The 15,113-nt window shown below is 40.0% G+C and overlaps 1 protein-coding gene across 1 annotated transcript in view; it reads right to left on the bottom strand.

The window, feature by feature from the left end:
• Positions 1-15,113, bottom strand: part of atf6 (activating transcription factor 6) — a 39,330-nt gene that overhangs the window by 8,621 nt on the left and 15,596 nt on the right. The window contains exons 8-14 of the mRNA XM_046836627.1: positions 7,599-7,784; positions 7,344-7,435; positions 6,381-6,485; positions 6,149-6,277; positions 5,525-5,624; positions 1,595-1,662; positions 804-915 (exon numbers count right to left, since the gene is read on the bottom strand). Coding sequence (XP_046692583.1) covers positions 804-915; positions 1,595-1,662; positions 5,525-5,624; positions 6,149-6,277; positions 6,381-6,485; positions 7,344-7,435; positions 7,599-7,784 — 792 coding nt within the window. The remainder of the gene's footprint in view (positions 1-803; positions 916-1,594; positions 1,663-5,524; positions 5,625-6,148; positions 6,278-6,380; positions 6,486-7,343; positions 7,436-7,598; positions 7,785-15,113) is intronic.

Below are 15,113 nucleotides of genomic sequence, written 5' to 3'. Positions count from 1 at the left end.
TCTAAGAATCTAAGACACTGATTCTGGTGCATCCCTATTGCAAGCATGTGGAAATTTTTTTATTTTTTACCTCACAGAAAACTTTTTTCAGTTCACAGTTAGTGTTAGGAGATCATTTATCATGGGATGAAGATATTCTTCTCACCATAATCAGGTTAATCCTGAGATTTGTGTTAATCCCAGACAAATTATTGACCTCGTTATCCGTTAAAATCAGAAGGCCGAAGCAACAACATGGTCATAGTTACAGCGTTTATGTGACAAAAGTGTTTTTAACATATTTGCATCTACATTTATTTAAATATAGTACGCTTTTATTATTTACAAACTGACCAATAATTTGGGAGCGATATTTGATATGTAGTTTGATTTCTCATCTCTAAACTGTTTCTCGAGCGCGTTCTCTCAGCACCGCTGCTGCTACGTGAACATACGAGTTCACCTGAGAGTCACATAGAATACAGATTTACAAGGCAGAGGTAGAGCTGCAACTTCCTGCAGACAGAACAGGAAAAGAAGTAACTTAAGTAAACTGATGAAATGTATTGCATCGTATTGCATTGAATCACATCGTGTTGAAGTGAAATCAAATAGCACTGCATCATAATAGTGGTGAATCGTATTGCATCGAACCGGGAGCTGCTTCATTTGTATCCGTGTTGTTGGCTATGATGCGAAATTCAGCCTCAGTTATGGAGACGCACAAGTTTCCATTATTAAACGCACTCTGCAAATATTTGAACTGAATTAAATCATTTAAAAGGAAAGGAAAGAAAAGAAAAGGTTTAACAATGCCTACTCACTCTGCGGAAAGAAATCACATAGAAGGTGTCTCCTCTTCGGTTGAGCTCATCAAAGAAATGGCTGTAGGTGCGGTGCGGGGCGTAGTAAACCTGCAGCTCGTTGCTTGAAAGCCTAGAAACAGGAAAACGTTCAGCCCAGGTGAAGCCTCTACCTTTCTCTATGTATCTCTAAGTGTATCTTGACATGTTGTTGGAAACACCGGTGATGTTTACTTAAAGCAGTTAAGTAGCTATAGAGAGAAAAACCCTCTTAAATAGTTCAAGTTCCTTTCCCTGGAACAGCTAAAGCTTCACTACAGTCAGACAACAAAACTATCAAATCAAGTCAAAACCGGTGAAACATCACAGGCTTATCTTTTAGATCATTTCAATCACAGCACAATGACATGGGGAAAATAAAAATAGTGCATAAAAGCAGGGCGGTGAAATTCAGTCAACCTGCATGCAGTTGGCTGACATTTATTTTAGAAATGTGCACATAAACAAATATTGCCCCGTAATCCCTCGCTTTATTCCATTCCTTCAGTCGTTCAGGTCAGGAGACTGTAGTTGTAGTGGATCGATGGTCTGTAAGAACTTCTAACCAGTACGTTCTCTGCTCTCGCCAAATTTCAGAACAATTTTATTAACGTTTGATTCGCGAAGCCGAGACCTCACTCGAAGTCATAGGTTCATAACACAAGCATGTCCGTCCGCATAATTTAGTAAGGCATAAATAACTATAGTTCCTGAGCGACCCGTAATGGTTTTACAACATCACAATCAGCAGCTTCAAGCTGATCATCACTCACTTTTCAGGAGAGTCCGTGTACTGCACCGTCACGATCTGCGCCACTTCAGCCTTCTTGTTGCCCGTTTTCTTTGGGGGGAAAAAAAGAAAGGAAAAAGAATGCAAAACAGTTCATTATGAAACACCGTATTTATTATTTATGCTTCGACAGCATTTCCTTTCAGTGTGGGAACAGGATTTTAATATCAATGTAGATCGAGTCTACAGAAATGGATGATCCTGGGAAAGAATCGTCCTCACAGGAAAGTGTTCTATACTTTTTATATTGAAGCAATTTGATGGTAATTTTGTGTCATTTTTCTTTAGGTCATTTACTTTTTTCTGCCTCTTGAACGTCACGGGACAGGGAAGGTCTCTTTCAATATACACGCTACAACACATTGAAATCTTCTTCTCTGAATACCCCAAATAATTAGGAAGCTGGAGCCAGAGCTCAGGGCTGTGGAGCAGAGAGAGTCTACAGAGAGTGTAAACGCTGTCTCGTGACGTTCAAGAGGCAGAAATAAGTAAATGACCTAAAGAAAAATGACACAAAATTAACATCAAATTTCTTGCTCAAGGGCCCAGCATTGACTGCCCATTATATATATATATATGAAAGATGCAGAAGGAGGAGAAGGAGAGGGGGAAGACGTCTACAGAGAAAGCAGGAAAAGGAGAAGTGTAGGAGAATGGAGGTTTGGGTGGGTACTTTAAATGTTGGTACTATGACGGGTAAAGGGAGAGAGGTAGCTGGTATGATGGAGAGGAGAAAGGTAGACATGTGAGTTCAGGAGACCAAGTGGAAAGGGAGTAAGGCCAAAAACATTGGAGGTGGCTTTAAACTGATCTATCATGGTGTGGATGGAAAGAGAAATGGTGTAGGGGTGATTCTGAAGGAAGAGTACAGTAAGAGTGTAGTGGAGGTGAAGAGAGTTTCTGATAGAGTGATGAACGTGAAGCTAGAAGGGGCTAGAAGGGGTGATGATAAATGTCATCAGTGCTTATGCTCCACAAGTCGGCTGTTAGATGAAGGAGAAGGAACAATTCTAGAGTAAGTTAGATGAAGTGGTAGATGGTGTACTTAGGAATGAAAGATTGGTGATTGGGCAGACTTTAATGGGCATGTAGGTGAAGGGAACAGAGGTGATGAGGAGGTGATGGTAGGTATGGTTTTAAGGAGAGGAATGTGGAACGGCAGATTTTGCTAAAAGGATGGAAATGGCAGTGGTGAACACGGAGGTAAAGAAGAAGAGGAGGAGAGTGAGGACTGAAAGAATAATTAGATGGTGGAAACTGAAGGAAGAAGACTGTAGTGTAAGATTCAGGGAAGAGGTCAGACAGGGGCTCGGTGATGGTGAAGAGGTGCTGGATGATTGGGCAACTACTGCAGAAGTGATGAGAGACAGATAGAAAGACACTTGGTGTGACATCTTTAAATAGAAAGGAAGACAAAGAGAGGATCGACAGAGAGATGAGAAAAGTAGACAGGAGTACAAGGAGATGCGGCAGCAGGTAAAGAGGGATGTGGTGAAAGCCAAGGAAAAGGCATATGAGGAGCTGTATGAGAAGTTTGGCACTAAGGAAAGAGAAAAGGATTTGTACCGATTGAAAGACCGAGCTGGGAAGGATGTGCTGCAAGAGCCTTAAAGGATGGAGATGGAAATGGATGGAGATGGAAATGTGTTGACTAGTAAGGAGAGTGTGTTGAGAAGATGAAGGGAGTATTTTGAGCAGCTGATGAACGAGGAAAATGAGAGAGAAAGTAGGTTGGATGGTGTGGAGATGGTGAAGCAGGAAGTGGATAGGATTAGTAAGAAGGAAGTGAGAGCATCGATTAAGAGGATAAAGATTGGAAAGTCTGTAGGACCAGATGACATAGAAGCATGGAGATGTATAGTAGAGATGGCAGTGGAGTTTTTAAACCAGGTTGTTTAACAAGATTCTGGAAGGTGAGAAGATGTCTGAGGAATGGAGAAGGAGTGTGCTGGTACCGATCTTTAAAAATAAGGGAGATGTGCAGACCTGCAGTAACTACAGGGGACTTAAGTTGATCAGTCACACCATGAAGTTACAGGAAAGAGTAGTGGAAGCCAGGCTGAGAGAAGAGGTGACCATCTGTGAGCAACAGTATGGTTTCATGCCGAGGAAGAGCACCAGAGACGCATTATTTTCTTTAAGAATGTTGATAGAGAAGTTTAGAGAAGGTCAGAAGGAGTTGCATTGTGTATTTGTGGATTTAGAGAAAGCGTTCGACAGAGTGCCGAGAGAGGAGTTGTGGTATTGTATGAGAAAGTCAGGTGTGTCAGAGAAGTATGTGAGGGTGGTGCAGGACATGTATGAGGACAGTGTGACAGCAGTGAAGTGTGCAGTATGAACGACAGACTGGTTCAAGGTGGAAGTTGGACTGCATCAAGGATCGGCTCTGAGCCCTTTCCTGTTTGCAGTGGTGATGGACAGGTTGACGAACGAGGTCAGACAGGAGTCTCCCTGGACTATGATGTTTAAAGATGATATTGTGATTTATGGTGAGAGTAGTGAGCAGGTTGAGAAGAGCCTGGAGAGGTGGAGATAAGCGCTGGAGAGAAGGGGAATGAAAGTCAGTAGGAGTAAGACACAGTACATGTGTGTGAATGAGAGGGAGGGCAGTGGAGTGGTGTGGTTGCAGGGAGAAGAGGTGGAGAAGGTGGAGGAGTTCAGGTACCTGGGGTCAACAGTGCAAAGTAATGGAGAGTGTGTTAGAGAATTGAAGAAAAGAGTGCAGGCAGGTTGGAGTGGGTGGAGAAAAGTGATAGCAGGAGTAATTTGTGATAGTAGGGTATCTGCAAGAATGAAGGGGAAAAGTGTATATGACTGTCTTGAGACCTGCGATGTTGTATGGTTTAGGGACAGTGGCAGTGAGTAAAAGACAGGAGGTGAAGCTGGAGGTAGCAGAGCTGAAAATGTTGATGTTTCCGTTGGGAGTGATGAGGATGAACAGGATTGGAAATGAGTTTATTACAGGAACAGCGCATGTAGGATGTTTTAGAGACAAGGTGAGGAAAGCGAGATTGAGATGGTTTGGACATGTGCAGAGGAGGGACATGGGGTATATCGGTAGGAGAATGCTGAGGATGGAGCCACCAGGAAGGAGGAAAAGACGAAGACCAAGGAGGAGTTTAATGGATGTTGTGAGGGAAGACATGCAGGTAGTTGGTGTGAAAGAGGCAGATGTAGAGGACAGGGTGGTATGGAGACGGATGATCCACTGTGGCGACCTCTAATGGGAGCAGCCGAAGAAGAAGAAGAAGAAGAAGTGGAAGAAGATCCCCCTGATCTGCTGTCAAAACATCTGTGCTATTTCTATCACTGGGTTCGAAGAGTGAAAACTAACCAAAACTGTTATGCTGATGCTGACATTATAGACCTCTAGATAAGTGGCAGAACCAGTGTAGAAATATGGATGTTTGCTCTTTTGTGTAAGATACACTACAAAAACAGAAAGGAATCCATTAGGTGTAGTGATACTACACAGACCCAAAACCTGCGGCAGTATAAACGATTTCAGATCTGAAATTAAACTCGAACACTTAGAACATAACAGAAGCAATACCACCCTGAGAGTTACTTCTGCTGACTCACTCATTATGCTCACACAAGCTTTTTCTCTCAGAAAAAAACTTTCAGCTTGGCTAATTGTAGGGTTCTTTATCTTCTGTCTGTAAAAGGCAATAGAACAGCCTGCAGCCCACTTGGTTACACAGTGCTGACTGGACAAATACAACATACCTTACATGAAGAAATAATTCTTGTCTCTCCATAATGTTAGCAGGAAACGTGAAGGAAAACGTTGAAATAACGCAAAGAAAGTTGAAGGTTGAAGAAAATCATGAGCTTTCACGGTCAATGGGACTTTATGGAAGCAGAAAGAAAAAAAGAAGCTGACTGGATAAGCGCCTTTGATCACTCGTACCGTGATGGTTCGAGCTCTGGAGTGGGTGCTGCTGTTACGCTGGTTCTTAGTGCGTTCTGCCTCGTGCCGGTGGACCCACCCCCTCAGCTCACTGGCCATCCTACACAAAAGAACACAAAATACACAAAATTTTGTAGTTACAGGCAAATATACAGGACGCTAAATACGGATTTATTTTAGAGCCAGTTTGTGACGTTACTCAGCAGCACTGAAGTGAAATTCTGTTTAACTCTAGAAACTCGTGTGAAAATCCGAGATGATGAGCAGTTTCTGAAAAACTCATCATACAGTATATATATTACAATGACCACTGTAGAAGAGGTAGAATATATTAGGCAGAAAGTAAACTTTCAGGTCTCAAAGTTCACATGACATCACCAACAGCCTCCACAAAACAGGGGTAAAAGAATCACAGTCCAAAAATGCTTGAGAGCATCAAGAATCAGAAGACCAGACGAATTTTCTGTGGAATTCACAAAAAATACTGGGACAAGCCAAGTTTTTGACCAAAGTGATGCAAAGGTGTGGAGAAAGTATTAATCTGTTCATGACTAAATAAATTAAATACAGCGTATAGTGTAGATAAAATAAAACTGTTGCAGTTTGTGGTCTCTCAGTACTAACCTTAGACACTTGGTCCTGTTGACTGAAGGCTGGCAGGGAGGAGCAACAGGAGGAGTTCTGAGGAAGAGAGGATCTCTTTTAACCACCATGAGAGCTTTCTCCTCTGGCATCGATTCCATGTCCTCCAGTCTAGTAAAAAGAAAAGAGGGCAAAAAATGGAACATGACAATGAGTGAAACCTACAGGGGAGAACAAACATAAAACAGGCTTGGTTGGAACAGAGGACACTCACTTTTGAGAAGAATCTGTGTCGATCTTTGACGAGAAGCTTAGCAGATGTCTGCTAATGGGACCAGAAGATGGTGCAAATTTGGAGTCTGTATCCCCCTTAAAAATGCTTCAGAAAGAACGGAAAGAGACAACTAGTTAGGGAAATTAATAATGTCACAGTGCCACAAAGGACCCGAACATGCTGAGGTTAAACTAGTAGTTTGACACATAACAGAACCTGAAACCAGCAAATAGCACCATAAAACAGCAGAAACCTTTAAATATTAAATATAAATATTCAACTATTGGTAAAATCTGACAGCAAACAGACAGAGTATGCATTTAAAGTTGATGAGTTGGAAGCAGGAAAAATGGGCAAGCATAAGGATCAGTGCGAGTTTGTCATGTCGGGAGCTTCAAATAAAAATCCCAAAACCAACAGGCTGTGAACCAACAGGCACCAACACCCTGCACAAAACAGGACAAACCAAGATAAACCGTAAACAAAATGATGGCAAGGCAAGAGTGTGGAGAAAGAAAGGATCTGCTCATGATCCAAAACATAGCATGGTGAGTGTCAAGGCTGCTTCACGAACAAAGTCGCCAATCTTTTTTTCGCAATGAAACTCATCACAAATGCAGTTTTAAAATAAATAAAAAAAATAAATAAATAAACTTGAGCTATTCCTATACTTTTGCTTGACCAAAAAACTGGGTGGTTTTAATGTGATTTTTATAATGGCGCTAGAAATCCCTAATCTCCCTGTGTAATTTATGAAGACATTTCCCATGCAAACTCATGCACACTATCTCACCTAAAAAACGTTTTAATAGAAAGTGGATGATTTTTTTATAATAAACGATCCTCCCATACACGTTAAAAATAGTTATACGTATGACCATTCTATCATCAACTGTACAGACTGTAAGTGCATTCATCCGAACAAGAAATTTCTCACTGGAAGTCTTGTGTGTAGTTTGTTACCTCAATGGCACGACGTTGATGGCCAAGAAAACCAGGACCACCATGAGACACACGGCTCGTCTCTTTGGTGCAGTTGCCTTCAGAATGGTGTTCTAAACACGAGCATGGAGGAGAATTCAGAAGAAAGTCAGGCACAAGAAAATATCCTCCTTCTGGTACAGTAAAACTGATTGCTGTGGTTATTATTCGACTTATGTTAGTGCACAACTTAACCTATGTCTCTATCCATCTTTATAGAAATACTGCACGACCTACTTCATTTAAAAGACCCTCCAGTTGCCGTTTTAACGTCCCGTTTTCACTTTTCAGCTGCTCGTTCTCGGACAGCGCAACCTTCAGACGGGCCTCCAAGGTCAGCAAGTACTCCTTCTTCTTCTTCCGTGATAAAGATGCAGACTCTCTGTTCTTGATCATCCGCTGCTGCCGTCGTGACACGTTGGACTGAAAGAAAAAAATAAAATAAATTAGGGGTTTATTTATTCCTCTTTGTTTTAGGAATATATGCAGCAATTGGTTATTATAAAATGAAGCTAAAACTAATATATTTTCCTTTCAAGTGTTTCAGATATAGGTGGGTTCTGCTGGTTGCCTGATTCAGGGAGCTTGTGGTTAACATCTGGTGCTGTAAAGTTGGCACTACTCCCACATTCCCCACACTGTTTAGTGCTACATCTGCTATTCTTAGCCTGCTAATACATAGCGCCTTCATTCAGAATGTGTATTCACAATGTGCAAATGTTTTGTTTTGTTTTTTTACACTTTGGTTCATTCATAAGTGTAAACTGCACTGAGTGGTCATGCCAAGTAGTTGAAAAACAAAAGCTGGAGATACGTTCCAAAAATGCTGTTCTACATACCATGCAGCATTAATTGTTGGGTGTGTGATTTGTCGCTGTGATTCCAACTAATTTATTTTTAACTCCTTATTTTTGAACTTCCACACACTAAACTTGATGATTGCCCTAACCATAGCAATGACACTTTTCCACATAGTACCAATTTCCTGCCAAGGTGCAAAGCCTGTAATAGAAGCTTTGCTGGAAGATAATGGCAGGTCCCATGCTGTGCTGTGGATCACAAGCAAGGATAATAAGATAATGCACTATTGCTAGATGTTCTCTGTGTCTAGGTACCAAGCACATCTTGGGACAGATCCTTCAACAGATCCTGAAAATGGGGCTCAAGGCCTTTCTTATTTCAAACAAGACCAAAATAAATGTTGGCCTCTTAGGAAGCGATGCTGTAGAAATGATATATTCCCCACAGTTTTAAACAGAACAGTCTTATTCAGGTTGTAAGATTTGGTCTAGTGTCACATGGGAACTAAAGTGGGATGGGGCCCCATGTGTAACGTCCACCATCCAGCTTTAGTGAAGTGTTATCTTGCACTCAAGTCATTCTCGACACGTTCTGGTCTGCTCAGACAGCATTGTGACCCTTAGGGCAGCAAAAGATTGATTGGCTCTTTGCAACTTGTCAGCAGAAGCTTCTCAGCTGGGCCTTAAAAACTAGCCTGACTGCCAGGACTGTGCAATGGTATGGCCCTGAGGCTCTTTGTATTGTAAAATGGTATGGCCCAGAGAAAATGGTACATCTTGCAGAGCTGGACAGTCCTCTGGGTCAAAATTATATGGCCCTCACATGTAATCCCTATTTTATTTACAATGGTGATGCTTCCCAGGGTGTACATAATTATGTATCTATGCCAAACAACCCTACCTCTGGACACATAATGACCACACTGCTGCTTTCACTGGTTATCCGTGGAGGTTGACTGATGCATCCGTTTTGGCAAATAAATAGTTGATTGCTTGCACTAACGGCGAAAAATCCATACTGTTAGTTTTTCCGGGTTGCGTTATACAGTATGAGAGCAACCTCTAGATGCAAATCACTGACACTGAAGTGTCTTTTTTTCATCATTTTGCATGTAACTTTTTATTTAGAGTGTTACATTTTTTGTTTGTTTGAATGCATGACTCTTTTTTTTACTCAATATTTATTAATATAATATAATCATTTAGCCCATTTTCATGATTTTGTACTGTTTATTATTTTTGTAATAAAGTTCAGTACTATTTTACATGGTATGTCGGTCGACCTTTAGTTGTAAGGACACCCTGAAGGCTTTCTCCCCAAGTTGATCTGCTGTCCTTGATTGATGATTTGGCGTTACATTCCTCAAACTAAATTACTAGTCATTGCTAATGTTACATAGCAATCCAAAAAAACATTTCTAAATGCAAAAGACCCAGTCATACTTTATACCTTATCAGCTGGACACAGTACAAGGTCTAATGTATTTTTGGCTACGCTGCCTCTAAATGCGTATAAGGAAGTAATCACAGCGAAGCGCTGCACTGTAGACTGTCTCACTCTAAGATCTTATTTGTTTATTTCTGCCTTTCCTAGGAGGACAAAAGGGCCGATTGGACGTGGATATGAACAAATGAAATGGTTTGCACACAAGCTGGAGGCAAATCCACCACAAAACCAGAGAAACAGATAGAAAGAGAAAGAGAGAGAGCGAGAATAAGAATGGAAGACAACAAAGCTATTACTGTTCTGGCCTGATTTGCTCCCACAGCCAGGCCTTTTTAAGTGTTTGCCCTCAGCATAGCCATAATTGAGCTGTTTGGATCCCCACATGGTACGTTTGCAGGTAATCCCCTGAGAAATATTTCCTTACTCAGGGATTTTTGCTATGGGCAGGGTCTGGGAACAAACAAAATGCTGGATAATCAGGGGTCAACAGGCCAACAGTTAGCCTTGGATATTAAACAGGGTTAGGCTGATTTCTGGAGAAGGGAAGGATCTTTTTTTTTTTTTTTTTGACTTGAGACAATGAATAGGAAAGTACAGCACACACTTAAACAACTGCTAAACCAATAATCCATGGCTCAAGCAATCTAAAGCCGGTCACTACAATGGCGTTTTTTAAAACAAAAAACAAAGTAAGATTATGAGAATAAAATCGTATCAATGTGGAAATAAAGTCGAAATATTTTGAGAAAGTTGTAGCAATATGCATATTAATGTGATAGTATATGGAGAAAAGTCACAGTATTGCGAGAAACGGTTTGCTGTTTTGTGTACCAGATGTGGAGGATTTGTTTCAATCCTACTTTAGGTTAGGATTTTGCAAAAAAGGAAATTCTTTGTCTTTTGGCAAATCAGCACAAAGTTATAAATAGTAAACGGACACTGCAGCGGTTCGGTAGGAAACTTAATTTATTCAGAAGAATAAAATTAGACACAAATTGCCTTTTTTAGGATAGTGGATAATGATGGTTACTGCATATCTGCATGCTATTCGAAGAGGAAATGTTGTTTCTCAAGAGATTTTGAGGAAGGTGATCAAAGAAATCGTCCCTGAAGGAGATGAACACCACCGCATTACTTTTTTCTTCTCATAGAGCTACAACTTCAATCTCATAAATTTGACTGTATTCTTAAAAAAATGTTTCTCATATTGCTGCGACTTTAATCTCTTCATTTTGACTATTATTGATAAAAATGCCACCTGGGTTTAGCTTCTCATTTCTTAAACAACAATGTCGGAAAGGTAATCTGTTTCAGGAAGGTCAAATGATTGGCATGCATCAAGCTAAGAAAAAATCTAAGAAGATTGCTGAAGCTACTAAAATTGGGTTAAGAACCGTCCAACGCATTATTAAAGAGTGGAAGGATGGTGGAGAACCATAATCTTGTTGGAAGAATGTGGTCGACGATCGCTTAAAGTTTTGGTGAAATCAAGTCGTAAAAAAACAACAGTCGAACTCACACCTATGTTTGTTTAATAGTGAAAGTTGGAGCATTTCCACACACACAATGCGAAGGGAGCTCAAGGGATTGGGACTGAACAGCTGTGTAGCCTTAAGAAAACCACTTACCGGTGAGGCTAATCGGAAAAACAGGCTTCCATAAAGATTAAACTTTGGAGCAATGGAAGAAGGTCATGTGGTCTGATAAGTCCTGTTTCAAAGTGATGGGCGCATCAGGGTAAGAAGAGAGGCAGAGGAACTGATGCACCCATCTTGTTTAGTGCCTACTGTACAAGCCTGTGGGGGCAGTGGTGTGATCTGAGGTCGCCGCAGTTGGTCAGGTCTCAGTTCAGCAACGTCATGTGCCCAAAGAATGAGGTCAGCTTACGACCTGAATATACTGAATAATATACTGAAAATCCATCATTGGATTTTTTCTTCACTGATGGAACAGGCATATTCCAAGAACACAATACCAGGATTCATCTGGCTCAAATTGTGAGAGTGGTTCAGGGAGCATGAGACCTCATTTTCACACATGGATTGGCAACCACAGAGTCCAAACTGTGCTGGAGAAGACTTTGCACAGCAGTCCGACTCTCCCATCATTAATACAAGATCTTGGATTTCGACGGGAATAAATGTTGTGACTTGCAGAAGCTGATCGAAACAATGCAATGGCGAATATGTGCCGTGATCAAAGCTAAAGGTGGTCCAACAAAATATTAGTGTGTGAGAATTTTTTTTGGACATGCAGTGTATTTTGACTTCATTTTAATATTGCTACTACTTCTATTTTGAATTTATTCTCATATTGTAATGACTTTAATCTTGTAATTTTGGATTTAAAAATGTTTTCACGTGGCACTAAAAGTCCGTCGTATGTTACTTGTACAAAAACAATTAAAAAAATTGAAGTGCCTGTTTATTAATATGCATACATAAAACTACATTAAAAACTAAGTACATCATATGGTACTTGATGTGCTGGAGGACTTTATCAGTTATGCACATAATTTTGGAGGAATTTGGACTCATTCTTTGAACAATGTTGCTTCAGTTTATTGAGGTTTGCATGTATTTGTTTATGCACAGCTCTCTTAAGGTTCTTTCTCTGCATTTGAGTTGGATTGAGGTCCGGACTTTGACTGGGGCATAATACATCTGGATTCTGTTCTTTTTCATTTATTCTGTTGTAGATTTGCTGGTGTGCTTGGGATCATTGTCCTGTTGCATGGCCAAGTTTAGCTGTTGGACAATTCAAATTCATTTTGGCTGAGGACAAAATTGTCCACTTCTTCTTTGCACCTCATGTCATACCCACTCAGCCATGCATTCTCTTGTAACATTGCAATACTCCTGCTGAAAATCGACACTAATTAAAAAGTCTCTTTTATTTACTTTAAATGCTGCTGCTGCTGGGAAGCAGACAAGTTTTTATAGTGGGTTTATAGGCCTCCTTTATAGGCTACCAAGGCTTTAAGCAGTAAATTCACCATGAAGTCAAATTTCTATTTTATTTGTAAAAGCTCTTTCAACAATGGTCATTGTCTCAAGCAGCTTTACATATATATACACAGATGACAAACATTTAATTTACAAGTTAGTCCCTAAAGGATTATCTCAGGGAAAGAACCTTGAGAGGAACCAGACTCGAAAGGGAACCCATCCTAATCCGATGACAACCAATGTCCTTTCATTATAGTTCTGTTCCCTGGGCAAAATTGTTAATAGCAATTGTAGTCCTAAGCGATTATAGAAAACTACTGATATTATTAAATAAATAAAAAAAAGAAAGAAATAGGCTTTTACTTTCACATACAGACAACAGCAGGGTGAAATTCTTATTCTTTTTTATTCTCTCATATCCCAGCTTGTTAAGAAGCAGAGTGGGTTAAGAACCTCACACAAGCGTCAAACAGTAGCAGCTTGGCAGTACTGGGCATTGAACCCCTAACCTCCGGATAACCTACTGAGCTACCACTTTCCTGGCCACATTAAAATCCAAATCTATATATATGAAACTTTTCGTGGCTTTCACTAGCAGAAGAATCTCCTGTGTTAAATCTTTGTTCTTTTACAAACAGCTTCATATAAACTGGACCCAGAACTGCCCATTAATGTAGTGGAACAGTGGAACAGCTAATGCATGTTTTACATCCCTGTTTATTCTGGCCAAGCTCTAAAACCTTCTGCATTGGCAGTGAAACAGCTGTCCCGGTCCTCTGTGACTCTACAGTCTGAACTTCGTTTAGCTGGTATTTTTTTTTTTTACCCTTAACCTCATATCAAAGGCTTCCAGGTCCAGCACTTCGTTCAGCGAGACCAGTGGCCCCCAAACTACGGCCCATTTGGAACGACCCACAAAACAATGCTCATATCATAACTGTATTTGATAATAAAGGTCGTCTTTCAAACTAAAATGTTCCCTTAGTTATTAATAGAGGTTTATTAATCTGCAATGAGAGTTGATATGATGTTTTTTGGCTTTCAGTCAGCTGTCATTACAAGAGCAGCATCTAGAGGAAAATCACTGATGGTTTTACATGCGAGACTACACGCTGCACGGAGAGCGCTATATTATATTTATTATTTATAATGAATGAATGATATAATACTTATTAATGAATATATTCATATTTATTGTTATTTGTATATTTATATATAAATATTTATATTTATTTTAAAAAGTATCAGTTGATAAATTGGTTATCGGTACAATCCACTATCGCTAGACCACTAGTTGCTACATTTAATAACTAGAGGTCTAGCAATAGTGGATTGTACCGATAACCAATTTATCAACCTATATTTTTTCAAATAAATATAAATATTTAAAAAGAGAGTGCATAATATTTCCTTATGCATATGCATAATATATATACTATTTCCTTATGCATATGGAACTAACTGATTTGATTTCAGTATTTTCAGTATCTTGTCTGTACCGGTGCAGAACAAAATGACAAACTAATCTAGCATAAGGAAGTAAAATATATCTCAACAATAATACTGGTAGTCACTCCGGTCCATGTTATTTCCTGTTACAGATCGACCCGCCCCATTAAAGACAGGAAAATGTATGTAGCCCTAGCAGAAAAAAGTTTGGGGACCCCTAAGTGAGACGAACTGAAACAATCTTTTGACAAGCAATATAGAGTGCATCCTGTCGACCTAATGATTCTTGGGATTAACACGCACTACTGCGGGTTTACTTTCAGTTCAGAAAGTAAAACACAAGCACTAGTATGGTCCACGTTACAGTCAAGGCAGTACAGCAGACAGACTTTCAGGCTCACAGCTGGCCAAAAGCTACAGAAACTTTTTTCCCAACCCTCATGGTCAGAAATGAAACTATTATTAAAATCATATGCGAATCAAACAGACTCCAGAGTATTGATCATAGACTAACAGCATTTTTCACAATGTCCAACCAATAGTCACTTTCTTACGATGGAGTAAGAAGAATTGTTTAAATAAATATTTAGAATCACTTCTGGGCATCTTACACAGTTTATTTATCAACTCGGATTTTTTTTTTTAACATTTAAAATGCAAAAAAAATCAAGTCTACAGGGAAAGAAACTGCTTTTCCCTCCGCCTTGCAGTGACACTGAGCTGCTGTGGGTGGTTTTCATGGAGCTGTGCGTGCATGTGTGTGTCATCTGCCACGTTGGAGCAGAAATTTCTGACCCTGTGTACCTTTCAGAGGAAAAAAAAGGCAGCAAAAGACAAAAGCAGAAGGAGAGAGAAACAGAGACGAAAAAGAGGGACAGAGAAAAACACATAATGCTGCCCTTTCATTACACAGCATATACTATCAAACTATAGTGTACAATCCTAAACATCAATCACACAACAACTATGATGTTGGCAATACACACACACACAATTGGGTCAATTAGAAAAACCTGTTGTTGTCCCTGGTTGACTTTGTGTGATCATCGCCACAATCCTGGCTTTTTTGCAAAATCATGACTTAGAGTCCTTAATACGCCAAAATAAA

Source organism: Silurus meridionalis, chromosome 23, assembly GCF_014805685.1.
Source record: "Silurus meridionalis isolate SWU-2019-XX chromosome 23, ASM1480568v1, whole genome shotgun sequence".
Classification (NCBI taxonomy): Eukaryota; Metazoa; Chordata; class Actinopteri; order Siluriformes; family Siluridae; genus Silurus; species Silurus meridionalis.
Note: the sequence above shows the minus strand (reverse complement) of the source record. Positions and strands in the feature narration are given on the sequence as shown.